General features: G+C 39.7%; 3 protein-coding genes across 3 annotated transcripts in view; 1 reads left to right on the top strand and 2 right to left on the bottom strand.

Moving 5' to 3' along the window:
• zgc:92140 (uncharacterized protein LOC447854 homolog) overlaps nt 1-19,670 on the top strand; it is a 670,238-nt gene that overhangs the window by 124,617 nt on the left and 525,951 nt on the right. The gene's annotated exons all lie outside the window — the stretch shown is intronic.
• oaz1a (ornithine decarboxylase antizyme 1a) lies at nt 386-8,461 on the bottom strand. Its single transcript, XM_049587258.1, is given in 6 exon segments — nt 386-1,027; nt 2,138-2,223; nt 4,197-4,372; nt 5,070-5,156; nt 5,158-5,224; nt 8,264-8,461. Coding segments are annotated over 6 exon segments (666 nt in total). The 5' UTR covers nt 8,383-8,461; the 3' UTR covers nt 386-896.
• amh (anti-Mullerian hormone) lies at nt 14,672-17,922 on the bottom strand. The gene is made up of 6 exons (XM_049587234.1): nt 17,666-17,922; nt 17,123-17,535; nt 16,929-17,040; nt 16,757-16,856; nt 16,261-16,670; nt 14,672-16,111 (listed from the first exon to the last, which is right to left on the bottom strand). The coding sequence occupies exons 1-6, from the start codon at nt 17,778-17,780 to the stop codon at nt 15,705-15,707; spliced, it is 1,557 nt and encodes a 518-aa protein (XP_049443191.1). The 5' UTR covers nt 17,781-17,922; the 3' UTR covers nt 14,672-15,704.

The following is a 19,670-nucleotide window of genomic DNA, read 5'->3' as shown; positions in this document are numbered from 1 at the left end:
TAGCCACCACTGGAATCTAATTCTACAAATTGTATAATGCTAATATCAGTGCAGCCTAATTTTAATCTGCAACTGTGCAGAAATACTGGGATTAAACACTGAATTGACATCAAAAGCATTTGAATATTTATTCAGAGTTAGCAGCTCAACATTATGTATGAAGGTTTGAACTCTTTGGTTGAGTCCTACAAAGTGAGGCCAGGTTGGACTTCCCCGTCCTTCCCAGGTCTTCACACCACTTTTTTGTACAAATAATTTCACCACAGCAGTCATATACACCAGGTGTGAACACATTACCCTGTACACGTGGTCAGACACACGTCGTGTGAGACCTCAGCTTTCACAGGCTGCATGTCTGTATGATCAAAGAGCACAGACTCCACTCTCGTAGGTGAGCACTTTTATTTAGTAGTTACAACATGCAGATTTCTATCAAGTGAATCAAAGCAACAAATGAAAATCATGCACACAATAAAAAAAAAAAATCAATATAAACAGGAGAATCAACTGATACTATGAAAACATACCTACTTACATGAGTAAGATGAATTTAAATTGATCATAAATATTACACTGTGGGGACGATCGTCAGGGTGTTCGGGGAGGGAGAATAGGGAAGTCAGCACTACACGTCATGGAAGGTAATACAGTGGCGAGGACACGTTGCCCGGATATTATGTGGGCGCTTGCTTTACATTCCTGGTATATTAACATCTTACCCTAGTGCAAATATCAATGAAACACAGCACATGGTAGGTAAAGCTAAAACAAACAGAAAGGAAACCTCAACCATACTGAACTTGGATAATATATTCATTTCCTGAAAAGAATCATAAAAGACGTGTGGGTGTGGATTGAAATAAGAACAACAAACATTTGTAACTGCTCAGCGTCATTTAATCGTCATCGGAGGAGTCTCGCTCGATGCTGTAAGCCATGAAGAAAGCGTCAGGGCGGGAGGGGACGAGGGGATGACCCGGTCTCACAATCTCAAAGCCCAGGAAACTGAATGTACGCAGCAGGGATGCTGAGGAGAGACATTATGCAAACACACGTAAATCGAAAAGACCTGGGGCTGTTTTCACAGAGCTTCCTGGTACACAGAGTTCCTCCTGGGCGCAAAACTCTTAGAAAACATCTTAGAATTTCCCCGCAAGTGAAAACTGCGTCCTGGTAAATATAAAAGTTGTTTGCAAAACATCTTAGTCCTAATTAAGAGAGCTCCTGAGGGGGGGCTGTTAGGAGAGCTTTTAAGAGGCTTAAGAGTTTTTTAAGCAGAGGAGAAATAAAAAAAGGACAAAGAGGTCTCCAAAAGCTGCAGAAAGAAATTTAGGACAAACTCGACATGTACACACACCTCTGTACTAAGTAGCAACCACTGCTTTACAAAAATACATAATTCAAAAATTTGCTCTTTTCGTCCTTGTTATCATCAGCTCACAAACCTGCTGGCTTCCACTGCACATCAACTTGAATGAAACAGTAAATGCTGATTGCAGTAGCTTCTGTATTTGCTTCCATACAACAGCGTGCTGTATGTGACCTCTTTGTTATTGTTCCTCTGCACATGTGGGTCAGTTCACAATTGTGACCAGCTGACACTCAAATCTGATATTAGCTGTATTTAAAAATTAATGTAAACGGCCAAAACAAATTGTGTCTAAAATCTATTCTGTTGGTGTTCCGGCTATATTTGGTCTTTAAGTTTAATTCTTGCTTTTGACCTGTTTTTTGTTATTTCCTTCCTTCCTCAGTTTGTACCAGCACGCCACCTCTACTTGAGTGACCACATCTGTGGTAAAGTAGTGCCTATTTCATCTGTCGCTGCCGCTTTATGTTTCGGTTCAGATTTATCTACTACAATACCCCAAAAAAGCATAACAGATAAGAAGAAAGAACATTTCTAACCTTGTGATAGAAAACTGGTGACACAAAATTACACACACGTCATACAATTCACCCCCCACCCCTTTTCTAATAAGTATATTTTCTAATATTACTGTACATTTCACAAATGCTTAACCACAGCGTCAACCATTCGAATGGTTCACATTTAAACTGCAGGTGCTATACCAGAGTGTTTATTTTAAAGAGTGTAACAGTTTAAGAAACCAAGACAAAAATAAAACAGCCTCACCTCTATCATCTCGGTTCTTGTGAAAACAGATGAACGCGTGATCAACCTGCAGCTGCTCTTCTGCGAATTCCAGCAGAAGGGCAAAACTGTAAAGAAACAAAGCAAACTAAAAGTGTTAATGCGTTATAGGGGGGTGGGGGTGGGGGGGTTAAAGAATATTAGAGGAAAATACAGTGCCCTCCAAAAGTATTAGAACAGTGAGTCCAATTCGTTTACTTTTGTTGTAGACTGAAAACATTTGGGTTTGACATCAAAAGATGAATATGAGACAAGAGATCAACATTTCAGCTTTTATTTCCAGGTATTTACATCTGGATCTGATACACAACTTAGAAGATAGCATTATTTGTAATGGAACACAAAATTTTTAGGTGAGCAAAAGTACTGGAACATATAAACTTAAAATAGATTAAAGTGAATAAGACTTAACATTTAGTTGCAAATCCTTTGCTTTCAATAACTGCATCAAGCCTGTGACCCATTGACATCACCAAACTTTTGCATTCTTCTTTTGTGATGCTTTTCCAGGCTTTCACCGCAGCCTCTTTCAGTTGTTGTTTGTTTTGGGGGGTTACTCCCTTCAGTCTCCTCTTCAGCGGGTAAAATGCATGCTCTATTGGGTTTAAGTCTGGAGACTGACTTGGCCAGTCTAAAACATTCCACTTCTTGCCCCTGATGAACTCCTCTGCTGTTATGGCAGTGTGTTTTGGGTCGTTATCTTGCTGCATGATGAAGGATCTCCCAATCAGTTTGGTTGCATCTTTCTTTAAATTAGCAGACAAAATGTTTCTGTAGACTTCTGAGTTCATTTTGCTGCTGCCATCATGTGTTACATCATCAATGAAGATGAAAGAGCCCGTCCCAGAAGAAGCCATGTAAGCCCAAGCCATGACATTACCTCCACCGTGTTTCACAGATGAGCTTGTATGTTTGGGATCATGAGCAGATCCTTTCTTTCTCCAGACTTTCGCCTTTCCGTCACTTTGGAAAAAGTTAATCTTCGTCTCATCAGTCCATAAACTTTTTCCCAGAATTTTTGAGGCTCCTCTCTGTACCTTTTGGCAAATTCTAGCCTGGCCTTCCTATTCTTCTTGCTAATGAGTGGTTTGCATCTTCTGGTGTAGCCTCTGTACTTTTGTTCATGAAGTCTTGTGCGAACAGTAGATTGTGATACCTTCACTCCTGCCCTCTGGAGGTTGTTGCTGATGTCACTAACAGTTGTTTTAGGGTCTTTCTTTACAGCTCTCACAATGTTTCTGTCATCAACTGCTGATGTTTTCCTTGGTCTACCTGTTCGACGTCTGTTGCTTAGTACACCAGTGGTTTCTTTCTTCTTCAGGACATTCCAAATGGTTGTACTGGCTATGGCCAATGTTTGTGCAATGGCTCTGATTGATTGTCCATCTTCTCTCAGATTCACAATTGCTTCTTTTTCACCCATAGACAGCTCTCTGGTTTTCATGTTGGTTCCACCTCTAAATGCAGTCTGTACAGGCAAAATCTATCATACCCAATCTGAAACTGAGCTCAGACATTCAGTGCTATTTATTGTTTGAATAATCAATGTAATTGGGAGACACCTGGGCAACAAAACACACCTGTCAGTGACATGTTCCAATACTTTTGCTCTCATGAAAAATGGGTGGGTTCAAACAAAAGGTGCTATCTTCTAAGTTGTGTATCAGATCCAGATGTAAATACCTGGAAATAAAAGCTGAAATGTTGATCTCTTGTCCCATATTCATCTTTTGATGTCAAACCCAAATATTTTCAGTCTACAACAAAAATAAAGGAATTGGCCTCACTGTTCCAATACTTTTGGAGGGCACTGTCATTATTCACATCAGTACTTTTTAGCATGAAAGTTTAATTTGATACAACAGCTAATTTACTGTAGAAATTAAGACAGGGGTGTGTTCACTGTGGTATATGACAAAATCTTCAATTCATTTCATTTGGACTGAATCAATAATTTACCTTTTGTATTCTTACGGTCATTCAAACATTAAACAAAAGCTTTCTCTTTTTAAACGATGAAAAATAAGTTTTGTCTGCTGACCTGTCTTTGCTGCCCTCAGGCAAAGCTCCAGGAGGGATTTCAACATACAGGTTCCCTCCTTTCAGCGCCGCCCTCCAGACACAGTGCTTGCCCTCAGAGCGACGGGGCTCAAAGAGCAAGAAGCGCACTCTGCTGTTGGCAGTAGGAGCCTCCTCAAGAACCACCAACTGAGTATCCTAAACGAAGGAGGGAAAAAATGACAGAAATACATTCATTCTGGATGACATCAAGAATGAAAACAGACGAACAGAATGCAGCAGGAAATGCAGTTTTGATTTTGAAAAAAGGCCAATTATCTTATTATTGAAAACAAAATCATGACAACAATTACAAAAACAATTCAGAGCTGTCCAAGCGAAGGGCTGTGACTTAATCTTGATCCGGACCATGTGATAAACAACTGCAGCTGTGTCAAATGCCTGAACGTGTGAGACAGTAAAGATAAAAAGCAAATGTATCAGGTTCAGCGCCACAGACATGTGTGCCTTTAGCAGAGAGGACGAGCCATAGGTCAAGCTTACACGATGTAACGATGTGTTTCTGGGAGTTGGCACACTACATTTATGTGTCAACCAAAGATCCCAACCTTGTCTGCAACATCCTGATCATTATCAAAAATGTCTTGATAAGTGGTCTTGTAGTGTGCCCAGCAGAATGTGCTGATTTGTCACTCTGACAACTACGATAAAAATTACGTATCTAGCTTTACAGTTACAATCAGATGTTACATACAGATGGCCTGTGATTGTCTGCAGCAGTATAATAACTCAATAAAACAATTACATCATTCGTCTAACTGAGGTCAAAGAGTGATAAGATTCAAGTTAAATCAAATAAATCAAATTGCTATACAGAATATTTGGTTTAACTTACAGAATAGAATAGCTTAGCTGAAAGATTGCGATCCCGCTGGTCATTCCCTCGCCCACCTGGGATCTTCAGGGGTGGGAGAGGGGCATCAGGAGCACCACAGAGGCCCTGGACACGGGTTACTGCAACAGCGGGAGCACCTCCTGGGACTGGAGATACTGGAATCAAACACACATAAAGACGGAGCCATTACAAGTGGAGTATTCACTGGAAGTTCTGCTACCAAACACAAACCAAACTCGCTCTATAAACAGAGGGCTTAGCCCACGTTACACTGTTGAGTGACTCATCTGTGAAATTACAGTAAAATATTTGCTGAAGTTGCACAAGTCTTAATAAACAAAATACAATGCTGGTGGGCACAGTTTAATCAGTAACTGTCCTCATCTTTGGTACACACGTCTGTATGACGTGTTGACGTGCATATTAATTAACTGAGAGGAAGCAGGAGCGGTTTGAGTTACATTGACCACAGTGATGACCCATTTTAGTTTACTATGCTAGCTTTCAGTTAAATATTCACCATAAACCCTCAAGGAAAATTCTGCTTTAATGTCAAAAAGTCACAATCACCATCACTGTCACCCTGGAAAATTTGATGTTTATGTAAGAAGAGTGACAACTTACTTCCTAAAACAGAACTCTCTGGCTGTGGGGCAACTTTAAGCTTGTCACATGATTCTTGGAGGAAGGTTGTGAGAGGATCAGGCTCTGTTTGTCTAACCATTAGCCTACTTTTGTTCTGCAGCACAACCACATCGTTCCAGTTGACCACAGACAAACATCAGTTTAGTGAGTGAGATCAGCCATTTTAATTCAGATGTCACTCAAAGTGTTCCATAGAATTAGCTCGGCTTACAAGCGCAGATGCCCCAGTGTGCAGCTGCATACATTAATGGTGTTGCAAGTAGGCCTATTCTCAGAGCTCACACTGGGAAGGGAACACAGCCCATTAGCAGCAGCATCGCTGCCACAGCGACGCAAACGCTCTTAGACACTGACAGAGGCTCTCTTACGCAAATGCCACTGCTGTGCTATATGTGGAGCAGATGTGTGAAAACCAAATGAGAACCATTGTCACTCCCATAACACGGGCTAACCAAGTCAATATGCAACATCCAGCCTATCACCTGATTTTGCAAGGCACTGGAGATTGCAAACTAACACAAGTTCTCCCTAAATCCATTATCGGATTATGTAAAACAGCCAATTACAATCTTGGCATAAAACCTTCAATGCCTCCTCCTGCTGCATTAAAACTAACACACAGCATAAGGCTTTCAATCAATGTCTCCATTCAGTTAACGGCATTCTTTGAGGTCCCCATGCCTACAGCATGCAGCAACACACATTCACGCCTCTGGGTCTTCTTGGCAAAGACAGCTGCCCTGGTCACATGAGCGATGTCTCTCAAGCTTCTGCTTGCATAACAGCACCTTTGCCATCTACGATTATCATACAAAAAACCACACATCTTTAGAGGGCATATCATAATGTAAGCTTGGGGGTACGTGTTTTTGCTTCAGATGGACAAAACAAAACAGACTAGAAAATAATCGGTCTACTTTTTGCATGCAAAAGGCAGAAATTTGTCTTCGGTTCTCACCTGCAAATCTGCTATTAAAAAAGGGGGCATACAAAACATACAGTTTCACCAGCCTCAACTCAAAGCAGACTACAGATCAACAGCAGTGGGTGTATCAGTTTAAAAGGGCATCTGCTTGTGTCTAAAAAAGCTACGGCTTGAATGAAGAAAACAACTGCATGTAAGTCTCTGAACATATTTTGCACAACCTTCAACAATCTATCACTTAAGAGTTACGTAATAGCATCAATGCTGTTATTGCCACAGATGCCCCAAAACCCCTTTGGTAAACAGGGTCTGACAATAATCATACACCTATTGAACAATGAATAGCTTCTGTGTACAATATGTCATCACTGGACTCAAAACTACCCATACCACCCCCCTTCGCGGTGCAGTGGAAATTTCCTATGAGTCCTTCACTTCACTATAGAGCACGACAAACAGCCTCGACACCAATCTTGTCAAGACACGACTGAGGTGAAACACCCCACGGCTAATCGCTAACATGTTTCTCAAGATCATGACAAATATCTCCTGGTATCGACCCCTCCTTTGTGTTCACATATCCAGTTAATCACTACTTAAGTAAAACAACAAACAAGGCGTCGCGGGGGTCCATAGCTGGTATAATAGTTAATGTAATACTATGTTGGATTACGCATAGTAAAGGTTATTAATGTTGATTAACTATCTCGACAGGCTGCCTCCTTGTAAACCACGTCAGTTCATCTGATCATTTTCGCCGATTCAGTGTGTCAACGCCAGCTAGCACCTGAGCCCGAGGACGAAACGGAAAAAAACAAGCCGTGTAGCCACAAACGATCAATTCAGATATCATGTCAACTAACGATACGTTGTTTAGCAACAGGCTAACTTTACATAACCTAGTAGAATAAAAAAAACGCATCGCGCATTCTTACACGACCAACGTTAAATTCACAGAGGAATATAACTAAGATAGTATGGTATTACTGTTACAGATGATTTCCACTGCAACGCCGAAAACATGAAAACATCTGTGATATAACGTTAGCTAAACCGCTAACCGTTAGCTAACGCAGCTAGCAATTCCCCTGCGGTGACATTCATGTCAGTTACGCCGACGAGCTCCAAATAACTGAAAAATTAAATTACTAACCCTATTTCCGCAAGGTACTTTAAAACATATACGCTAGACATAATTACATAAATTGCTAAGTCGGGAATGTTAATGCTAGCTGGTTAGCTTCTCAACATTTTAGCTAACGCATTCCGGTGGCGTTTCACATCTTAGCATATGCGTTAGCTTAGCTAGACAGAACATGTACATCAACAGCAACATTGACTATGAATTTATCGATTTGCTGAATTAAAAAGTAGATGTCACACAATCGGGAAACAGTTCTGTGACTTCGTAAGGACGTTTAAATAAGAAGTATCACACTAAACGCGACTGACGCTGCACTTAAAGGACGTCAACTAAAATACAGTGCTGTTATGTAAACAAGAGACACGGGGATTAGCGCTAGCCACTCCAGGAATTATACCGTATCACTCAGCTAGGCCGCGGTTTTTAAATTTAGCTTAGCTTGTTAGCTTGTAACGATTCACAACGATTGCGACAACTTACCTTTCACTTTCGGGTTTATTACTGTGTTTCTCGATAACGGGCATCTCGGATAAGTTTCTCTCTTTTTCTCTAACAAAACAATGACTATTCAAAATCGTCTGTAGGTTAGATTTAACCATCCGGCCAGCGTCCACACCAGCGGCTCGCTCTGTCCTCTCCCCGTCGCAGCTGGACTCAGACGGAGCAGGCAGGCTGCAGTATTTGAGAGGGGCGTGTCCTGTTCACCGTGACGTGTTACTGTGAAGATATGACGCACCTAATCAACCTCTTTACTACTATTACTCTACTAACGTTATTACTCAACTTTACTCTACTATACTTAATACTATACTCAATTTTAAACAATTTTAAATAATATTTTTACCCTTGCGCCTCTTGTCTGCAATTTTGCTATTTTTAATGGTGTTTTTTTATTGTAAATTATGTAATAATTTTACCTTTTGTATCTTTTTTCTCTTTACTCTTTTCTGTATCCTTTATTATGTTTTATATCTTACTGCTTTGTAAACCACTCTGAATTGCCATTGAGTATGAAATATGCTGTACAAATAAAGCTGCTTTGCCTTGTCTAAACTTATGAACAGCACTTATCCTTCTAAAGAATTACTTTGTTTATGTTTTAATATTGGTGATAACATCAGACCATATATTTTTCTCATGCAGTGTAATACATACATTTTGGCTTGCCATTCACACACACAACAGCTTCTATTTCTAAAGACAATATTATATTTGCTATGAACTTGAAAAACAAATGTGAAGAACTCTGTAATGTAAATTATATGTTTGCCAAATGTTTTTATACATGAGAACAGAGTCCTGAAATCATCGCCCAACTTTGCTTTTGTCTTGAATTAATTTGTACTGTGCATTAAGTCTTTATAGCTGATGGGGAAAAAAGCACAACAAACATTTCCGCTGTATTGGATAACTAAGAAAAAAAAATTCTCCTTGTATGTTATTAATTTAATTTACTTTAATTTAATTTAATTTAATTTAATTTAATTTAATTTAATTTATCCTATCATTACTATTTTTTTTGGTCTTCCTCTGTTGTTTATGACAACATTCTCATTTCAACTTCCTGTTAAAAGCACCTCTTGTAATCACTTTTCAATGTTGTATTATAAAATGTTTACATTTATTTTCTATACTACTGTTTGCTTTGGCAATTTCTTTGCCTTGCTCAGTGTGTGAATGTATGTGAATGTTGTCATAGATGTTCTATAAATTCTAAAAAAAACAAAACCCTATACTTTGATACAACAGCCTACAGCACTACAATTTACAAATGTATTGACATAGATGTTAAATGTTCCTGTTGTGGAAATGAGCCAGAAAAAGTTAAATATTTGTTTTGTCACCACCCTTCCCGAGACATAGAGAAGTTGTTTGTACATTGTGTAACAATTATGCCTGGAGACATTAACAATAAATCCAAATGTGACAACAAAGCTTTGAGTAACAAACCTTATACTTGTAGTTGGTCAATTTCACAAAGGCAAGATTCTCAAAGTCTTTACAAAACCTTAACATTTTTTTCTGATTAAGTTCAGTTTGTGCATAGATTTACATTAACTCTGATGACAAACTAAAAAAGTAACTGCAAATTGTTATATTTTAAGGTATATCAACTTTACTGATTTTACATTTTGTTTATTATACTTCATTCACTACACACTGGAATCTGTGAATGTCCATGACATGCAAAACGTCTGCCTGTTCACAATGTTCTATAAAGACACCAAAAAAATAAATAAAAAAACCCATAAACACAATGCCATACTTTATTATTAACAGTAGAATAAGAAGTATATATTGCATGTAAGTAAAGCAGTACCACATTGTAGAAATAATGTGTTACAGATACTGCAGTCAAAGTTTTACGAAACATAAAAGTACAAAAGTATTTGTATCAATACTTAAAGTATCAGTACTAAAAGTACTCATGATGCAGAATGGCCAGTTCTAGTATAATGCATGTTAAAATAATGAAATATAATTATTGATGCATTCATGTGTTCATTGCTTTAATGTGGCAGCTGATTAAGGTGGAGCTTATTAACTAGCCAATTTTATATATTGTTGGGTAGCTCATGATTTTTTTTCCTGGGGATCAATACAAAAACTTATAATGATAAATCATAATTTATTTGCTTTTTTTTTTTTTTGTATTGTTACTGTGCATCTGCAAAGTAACTAAAGCTTTCAAATACATGTACTGGAGTAATGTATAAATTAGCAGAAAATGGAAATACTCAAGTAAAGTACAAGTTGGCTACCTCAAAACTGTAGGCCACATGAGCTACATGTGCTTGAGTAAATGTACTGAGTTACTTTCTACCACTATTAAAATTACAATACATTGCAATATAATACATCTGATACTCTGTTTAATTGCCGTACAATGCTACACTGTTGAACTAGATTATATTGTTATGATTACATTAATGTTATTCCCACTGTTACATTGCACCTCATACCATATCTTAACACTGCACTATATCACACTATACTGTGTTAATATACTGTCTCACATCATCATATATTACATTTCCATTTTGCTTTAATAATATAGACAACACCACTTATCATTACTACTGAGTAAATGTATTTAGTTATGTCCCACTCCTGGTACTAAACACATTAGTATGGTGTGAAAGAGTAGTCCTATTTTGTTCTTCCCCAACATGGCAAGATTAATATTTTTATTATTTCATCCCATCGCACATGTAATTTTTCTCTTTTGCAAAACTAGCTAATGCTGATAACACTTGTCCACCTGTAGCCTAACTACACTGCTACATATGAACAGCTTCAGTGCACACTCTGAATCTCATTTTCCTTTTTTCAACTCCTCTCATCTGCTCCTGTCAGTCAAAGAGCACAGGAGCATGGTGCAGGGTGTGTGTGACGCTGTCTCTGGTGTCCGCAGAACAGAAATCACTATCAACATAACATTAAACTTCACCTCAGTGGTGAGACACAACTGAAGGGTCAAATCAGGTAAGTTTATTTTTTGTTCAGAAGTTTATATAAAACCAAACTGATCTCCTTAAATCACATTTGTTATTTTCAACTAGCTGCAGGTGCCTATTTTAAGCGGTCTTATGTTAGTCTATGACACACGGTAGAGTCTGAAATACTGTGCACACATAGCAGTACAGGCACACACTTTGCAAAGACAATTATTTATATGCATGACAAAAACTGAATTTCTCATCTTAACCTGCAGCTTCCCATTTGGGTCCATCTTTAAATCTAAACCTCAGTTTATAAAGGACTTCAGGAGGCAGAGCTGGAACATCTGAAAACATCATAAGTAAGACAAACATCCACCCTGAACAACCAACAGAGTGTATTCTAAGGCAACTGGCACCTGACTGGTTTGTGTCTGTCCACAGTGTCGTATGACCGGATTCTGTCCATCGAAAATTTGAGTGAAGTCCCAAATCCATGGAAGGGATTCACTATGAACCGCTGCCTAGTGCTGGCACTGGTTGTAGTTCTCGTGAGCTCAGGGGTTAATGAACTGCATGGTGAGTACTGACATGATGTCACAGGAAGTTTTACCGGGTTTGTTTCTGCACCACTGCAGCAATATGCAACATGTATGGTCTATGGATACTGTACCCCTACTGCTGCAGTGTATCATCAGCTGTCTAATAAAGTCCCTTTCCTTCTGTGTCTTTTATATATTTTTTGTTTTCTAGATGCAATGGACTCCTTTGTTGAGGAGACAGGTATAAGGTCGTTCTTGGGAAGTCTGCAGGATGGATCAATAACCACGTCAATAACTCAGGTAATGTCTGTCTCTGTAACAGGTAGCCGACACCTGTCAGTTTCTATGTTCATTTGAAGGGTTAGGAAGGACGTTTTTGTGGAACTACACAAATCAAGGAGGCCTTTGTCTCTTTGTGCACTTTGAACATTTGTTACACTCAATGATGAGATTATTTTAGCTCATGTGCAGGATGTGAGTAGGATCAGTAATCATAGTCAACACAAGCTCGTGTTGCCTTAAAGGGAAACTTTGTTTTTCCCGTTAGTCACTTGTCCAGGTTGAAAAATACCAGTTATTAAAACTGGTCCAGTTCAGACTGCTGTAACTGGTAGCAGCAAATTCATCTGCAATGTTACCAATTGGGGCAGTTGTGCACCTTGAATTTCTGTCAACTAAAAGTGTTTGTTTTTGCCACTGACAGGTTCAGATTTCTATTCTTAGTGTCTGACAACATAATGACAAGAATCAATATGGAGATAGACCTTTTTGTTAAAGAGTGAGGTCCTTTATATGACCATTGCTAAAGCCACCAGACTCCATTTAAATAAACAGTAATTTTATTATCATAAAACACATTTCATTCAAAGTCCACAAAAACAAAATAAAACTCACAAAAACTGCCTTGGCTCGTCTTTCCACTGTTCCAACAATCACCAATTCTGGTTTGGTTGAATTAAACCTTTAATTCACCCAGTCAGATGTGAAAATATATGCTGGCTCTACACACGCTTAAATGACTGGTTATTTAAATGAAGTCTGGTGGGTGTGGTGATGGAAATTTGGGGGCTGTTTGGGGTCAAACAATAGGATCTGTCTCTGTTAGGATACTTTCCATAATGTTGTTAGACACTTATAATAATAAGCTGAGCCTGTCCTTAGCAAAAACTAGCACTTTAAGTGGATGTTCACTGAGGGTGTGCAATTGCCCCAAGTCATTACATTGCAGCCCTCACACTCAATACTGGACCAGTTTCAAAAACGTTTGTTCCCACTCGTCAACTCGTGTTTTACAAGGTCACAACTGATTATGATTACTCATGATTATTTATTTCTTACTGTTAGCGGAGCAGCTCCAGGATTGGTCTGTATGACATCATCACCACAGTCTGTCATTGCGCTCGTCAGTTAAATGTCAGACATGAACAAAATCACAAATAAAACTGTAAAATGATTTCAAGTTATCACTCTATTTAAGGGTTGATTTCCATTTAAGTACAACAAACGACTGTACATCAAGTACATCAAGCGACTGTATGATAAAGTAATTAACTCATAAAGATATTCTCATCTGCTCTGTTTTCATGTGATTGTATAAAATGTGTACTTGAAGCATCACCTTCTGAACCTGACTGTGTTGTTTCTGTTTCCAGTTCTCTATATGGGACAACTTGATGTGGTGGTGGGGATCTGAAGAAGTTGGATTGATAAGAAGAAGAAAAAAGCCGATTGGCAGCAAAACAGTCCTGAAACCAAAACCTAAAGTATGATCTGAAACACAGATGTCAACAGAAGGTTTCTGAATAAAGAACACAGGTGATCTTCAATATAGTTTGTATTTAATGGTATAAAGATACAGAATGTTACATTTAATCATGTTTTGTTTGTATTGTAGAGAACACCATTTAATTAATCAGGCAGGATGTGTTTTAAGGGACTGTTCGTTACTTATGAGTGGGGAGGGGTATAGCCATAAATGGTTGTATTTTGTATTTACTGTATATACCCTCTAGACCCAAAAACCCTCCTGTGGGTTTGAAAGGCATGTTTTCCTTTAAATTTGCCAAAATGACATCATTTATCACAACCAGAAATTGCTCTTTACCTACATTTGCTGTGAATATGAAAGACATGTGGTTATTTATGGTGGAGGACAGGTAAAGCATATTTCCCCAGTCACTCAGGTAGGCTCAAGGAAATGTATCTGTAGCTTCGAGGGGGATCGAGATTAAAAATAAACAAACAAACAAACATGAAGTCAGCCAACTTTCTGCTCTGATAAGTACAGAACAGTCCCTAATCAGAAATGTTTATCAGTCATGAAGTTATCAACAATTTGGTCGTGTTAAAGCAATATTTTCATTGATAACTGGAAGTTAAATTAAAGCACAAACAGTGGTCTTATGTATCATAAGATATTTGTCCTGGCTTCTTGTTAAAACAACCTCTTAGATGATAGAAAAAATAAAACATTTACAAAGGAATATGATAATATTCATACTTGACGTATTTGTTTTGTACAAACTTGACTATCTCTAAGTGTGGAAATAATTCTAATATGTTTCATATATGTGAAGTAGCTAAAAGAGTACTGTGAATTAACATACATTTACTAGTAGTGTATTAATACTGTGTGAATAAATAAATAAATGAAGGGTAACAACTAAAGCAGCTACAAGGAGCTTTTATTTTGTGTTGATTTTGGCGGCCCCTGTGGACAAAAGTGGTAGTACCACATTTCCCATGAGCACCAACACTTGTGGCACAAAGATCTTAATGTGGCTAACAGGTGGACTTTGGAAGCGAGTGAAAGAAAGACGTATTAGTTAGATTTGTTTTAGTGTCTGTTCATCAATAATAAACCACGTCTGCATTGAATCAACGCCATACCCTACACTGTAGCCTGACAGGCACCTCCCCAGAAACATAACTACACGTCGTGGTGACACAGACTTCCTGTCTATTTTTGTAACCTGAAACCATTTCCCTCAGTGGAAACGAAGCTTTTATTTACTTTTATTTCATAGATAAGAAACAATAAATTGTGAAGACAATAAAGCCTCCACAAAATAGCATTTTAAGTCTTGTGTGTGATTTATCCTGGCTTCATATGAGCAGTGGATATCTCCATTCATCGCTAGGCTAATTTATACAATGTAAAATGCCATAGGCTTGTGCTAATAACGTTAGCATCTTATATTTGTTTAGAAAATGTGTTTAGCTTAAGACAGTTGTTTTGTTGGTGAGCTTTGTGAGTTGTAATGGAGCCAAATTTTATAACGTTACCTCAGTTAAATGTTGCTGTTGTCCCTGGTGTCATATGAGCAGAAGAAATGTCCGATAGCTACTAGGCTAATTTATACAATGTAAAATGCCATAGGCTTGTGCTAAAAACATTAGCATGTTGTATTTGTGGGGAAAATGTGTCCAGATAAAGACAAGTGCTTTGTGAATGCTGCGAGTTATAGTGAAGCTGATTTGTGTACTTGTGTTTGAAATTGTCTCTATTAAGCCATGTTTAATGTGTGTTTAATGTGTGTTTTGGATCAACTAAACTCTACCTGCCGCCAACTAGTATTTTGGAGGTGTAACTGCAGAATGACACAGACACACCACCGCACGAGTATGAACAGCGTAGGCCGCGGCGTAGGCTCTGAGCTGATGCATAGGTGTTAATCCCACTTAAGTTTGCCTAGAAATGCTAACACACTTCCTGTCTGTGTGCCGTGAATAATTGCAATACATTTAAGAATAACGATTCAGAAAAAGCAAATCTTCTTGCTGACGGTCTCAGGTATGTAAATCGAGACTGCTTCATAATCGGTTAAAAACTCCTTATAGCTGCTTTAAATGACACTTAAAGTGTCAAACAGACTGTGGTCAGTGAAAATCTGTGAAATATCTTTTATGTCACAACTTCACTCCAAGACAAAAACAGCTTTAACGGCAACCACACTCCTTCGCCACCATATCTGGTTTAATGGACAAGTACGTCCCATGTTCGTTCAAGTCCACCACCTCCAGGGCGTCATAGGCCACAGGCACACAGCACGGCGCCCGCTCGTCTGCATTCTCACTCTCGATGTGGAAGCTGAGCAGGACGGCGTGGTTGTTGGTGTTGACCATGGGGAAAGCACAGGAGCCATGGCAGTTGTTGATGTTGGCAGTGTTTGGTCCCACAACACGCTTTTCAAGGGACACAGTGAGGCTCCTCAGCCCACATATGTTGCCTCTCGCTGGGTTGTTGGGTCCAGCTCTGGTCGCCCGCAGTCCTCTCTGCACCTCATATGCACCGGCTACCGTCTGTAGGGCCTTCAGCAGGAGGAACGCACGGTACTGGCTCCCTCCTGTTGTAGAGGTGACAGAAGCATTGGTTAAAAAGTGGTAACATAGGAACATGACACTAAAGAAATCTAAATTTATGTCATAAAGGTTAAAAAATAAAGCAAATACAAATCTACAGTCCTGGGCCTGCTTTCTTTTTCGTTCACATCACCTGCTGCTGGTTCCGTCTTCGGAAATGCACTGAGATCTCTGAGCCTTCCCAGCCTCTCTGCAGCTCTGTGACCAACCTCCTCCTCCATTATTACCTCCATTATCTGCACCACAGTTTGCTCCAACCTGCGCTTGACCTCCTCCAGCAGCGCAGGAGACAAGGCCAGCTCTCCATCGTGCGTCTGAAACATGGAGCAACAGCCGGTGAAGGAGAAGATGGTGGGGGAGGAGGAGTTGATCAGTCCTGCCAGCAGGGTCTCGCTGGAGGATAAGTCTAGCGTGAGAGGAGGCAGGGACTGCAGGGAGTCCAGCTGGAGGGGAGGGGACGCAGAGTGGTCCTGAGGCAGGACGTCACGCAGGAAACGCTTCAGCTCACAGAAGAAGGAGGTGTGTGAAGAGGCGTGTGTATGTCTGAGAAGGAGAGTGAAAAATGTTGCTGAGCACCACCCTGACAATCGTGTGGTGACATTTACAGGGAACATGAGAGCAAAGACAACCTTGTATCAGATCCTCTTTCCACAGAGAAAAGCAGAAGAGGAGTGACACTGGTGTTACTTCCTGGTTTTCCACCAATGAGGATGTCTTTTAGGATTTGGTCTGCAAAGAGGGGAAATGTGAGGAGAGTGCACATCAAAAGAGAAATGATATCTGACTCGTATCATATCTTACTCGTGTCAGGGGTTTTTGTCTCAACAGAAATCATCCAAGTCTGCTGAACGTTGCCTTGTGTTGCTTTTCCTGTCAGCACTATGTACTGCGTTTCTCCTGAGATGCACACAGACTAGAAGAGACCAACAGATACAAACAAAATCATATACACCAGAGTACGGAAGCTCAGGACAGGTTTTCAGGACCTTTCTTACCTGTGTGCTTGGATGCAGCGACTGACTCGTGAAAGTGATATCCAGGTTTCGTCCTGTGAGCGGACTTTCAAATGCCAACAGCAGCACAGGGTTCACCTTCAGCAAAGGGGACAGTGAGAGTTCAAAGGTCAACACGAGAGTTCCCGTCTCATCTTTGACACCTCTGATTCCTCCACCTGGATGCAAAACCTCCAATCCATTTCCCTGGTTTTTGTTTGTTTCCTTAGCCAGCTGTAATAAGACTGAAGAGCTGTCAGATTCAGTGCAGATCCCAAACTGAGCCAAACTGCGGTTTGTGAGTTCACCGTGGCTCCCAACACCTTCACGCAGCGCTGCAAATATGTCATCCACAAAGCACGGTGCACTGTGAGGGCCGTGATGGGAGACAGTGGAGGCTGATGGAGGGGTGTGCTCTGCGTTTAAAAGAGAACAAATTACATGATGCACTATAAACAGATTAAATCTAGTAGCAGGAGAAACATACAAAAATTCACATTTCACAGACTTGAATAAATATTAATGCACAAACGTTCAGAGACTGACCTGTCACTGCGGGGTTGTCCATCAGCTGCTGTCCATGTGAGACCTGCAGGGCTGCACAGAGCCGGGCGCAGCAGAGCATCAACGCTCCACAGGAGAAGACGTCCACAAACAGCATGCTTCACTGTCTGTACGTCTGGTCTGCCTGTGTGGTCAGACCTTCCTCACTCGCTTGTTTTGTGTGGGTCAAGCTCTCGAGGAAGGGAGTCACATCCTCCCACCTTCCCTTCTCACTAACTGGGGAACGCTCTGGGATATTGTGTGTGTCCTTGATGATTGAGACTGTGGATTGTATTTCAGTATTTTGCTTCACAGAAATGCCGTTTTTTTCCCACTACAGGACGCAGGTTATGTCAGATAAGGTGAGAGAAGGCAAATAATAGGCTGTTATGTTGGTCTGGATTCACTGAACCTTCCTTGGATTACGATGAAAGGAGGTGAGGACATTCATCAAGGAAGGTTAAGCTTAGCCTATAGTGTTTTTTGAATGGATTTTTATTTAGGTGCCTGAAATAAAGTCTGTGGTTAACACAAGCTTTGTTTTGTTATATGAAATAAAATATGTCAGTAAATACCCCACCCTGAAACTCTGAAGCTTAAATATTTTTTTCCTTTTAAAAACTGGGATACAAGTGATCAGTGTGAAAACAACAAAATAGTAAAGCACAAGACAGGGGGTTACAGGCAAACAAACCAGTGATACAAAAAACGAACACAAAAGGAACAACAGAAGAAAAATGGACAAATAATTAAATACATTAATTATGATGATCAAAAGTTGGCTTTAGATTTTCTTGTTGAAGTTTGTAGAAGTGTTTGTGTATTCTGTGTGTAAGAGGTTAGAGAGAGCATAATGAAGAGACTACAATAGGTATGATATGAAAAGAAAGAAAAAGGGAAAAAAGAAGAAAGGGAGATAGAAAGAAGAAAAAAATAAAAATAAGATAAAAACAAATAAAAAAATTGAAACTTCTACGTGTCTTTAAAAAAGGCAGTTGCTAACAAGTAGATAAATGAGACTACAGAATGTCATCACGCCAAGGCGAACTGAACACGACTTTACAATCTTGATATGGTGGTGACATTCGGTCAAGTGGGTGTAGTGTAATTCGTTCATAACCTAAGTTAGCTTTTTACTTCTGGTGACTGTATTTAAACTTCAAAAATAATAAAAGTGATGTTCATTTGCAGTAATCTAAAATCCAACGGAAAAATCCCATAGGCTTTTTGACGAGGGAACAAGTGCGATGCTAACTTTCTCGTCGGCCTTCAAAAGGACATCATCCCTGGTTTACTCTATGGTCCAGCTCATGACCCCATGTAAAACCACAACGTTCTTACACATCAGTATTTTGTAGAATTAAACAAACCCAAGTTAGCATGCAAATTGGTGAGCTTTAGAGGTGCTGGTAGGCTGATTTTGTAACTTGTGGACAAGGCCAAGCAAACTTTTACCTCTGTTTCCAGCCTGTTAGTTAAGCTAAGCTAATGCGGCTGCTAGCTCTGGCTTTATATTTGAGGGTCCAGTAAGAATTGTTGTAAGAATTGTTGTGTTTTTGTTACCTTAGACTGAGCTGTTTATAGAGGGCAGACAGGGCCATTCACACTTTCACATTTTCACATCGGATACCATAATTCTCCTACACTATGAGTCACATTCTCCCATTTACACACTGGTGGCTGGGGCTATCATACATGGTGCCATCTGCTACTCAGTAACCATTCACATGCTCTCACACACCGATGGAACAGCATTGGGAGCAATTTGGGGTACCATATCTTGCCCAAGGACAGGAGTTGGGGTTTAAGCTGCTGACCTTCCAATTGGTGGATGACCCGCTCAACCTCCTGTGTGAACATATTTCCTAAATTGTCGATCTATTTCTTTAGCACAAAGCTCCCACAGTGAGTGAAGCAGCATTTGGAATGTGATGAGAGCTGAATGAAACAACATCCTTCGGACAAACAGATGTTTACAATTTTTCTGCTCTCAGTCCTCCTCGCAGGA

The sequence above is a fragment of the Epinephelus fuscoguttatus genome, linkage group LG10 (assembly GCF_011397635.1).
Source record: "Epinephelus fuscoguttatus linkage group LG10, E.fuscoguttatus.final_Chr_v1".
NCBI lineage: Eukaryota > Metazoa > Chordata > Actinopteri > Perciformes > Serranidae > Epinephelus > Epinephelus fuscoguttatus.
Note: the sequence above shows the minus strand (reverse complement) of the source record. Positions and strands in the feature narration are given on the sequence as shown.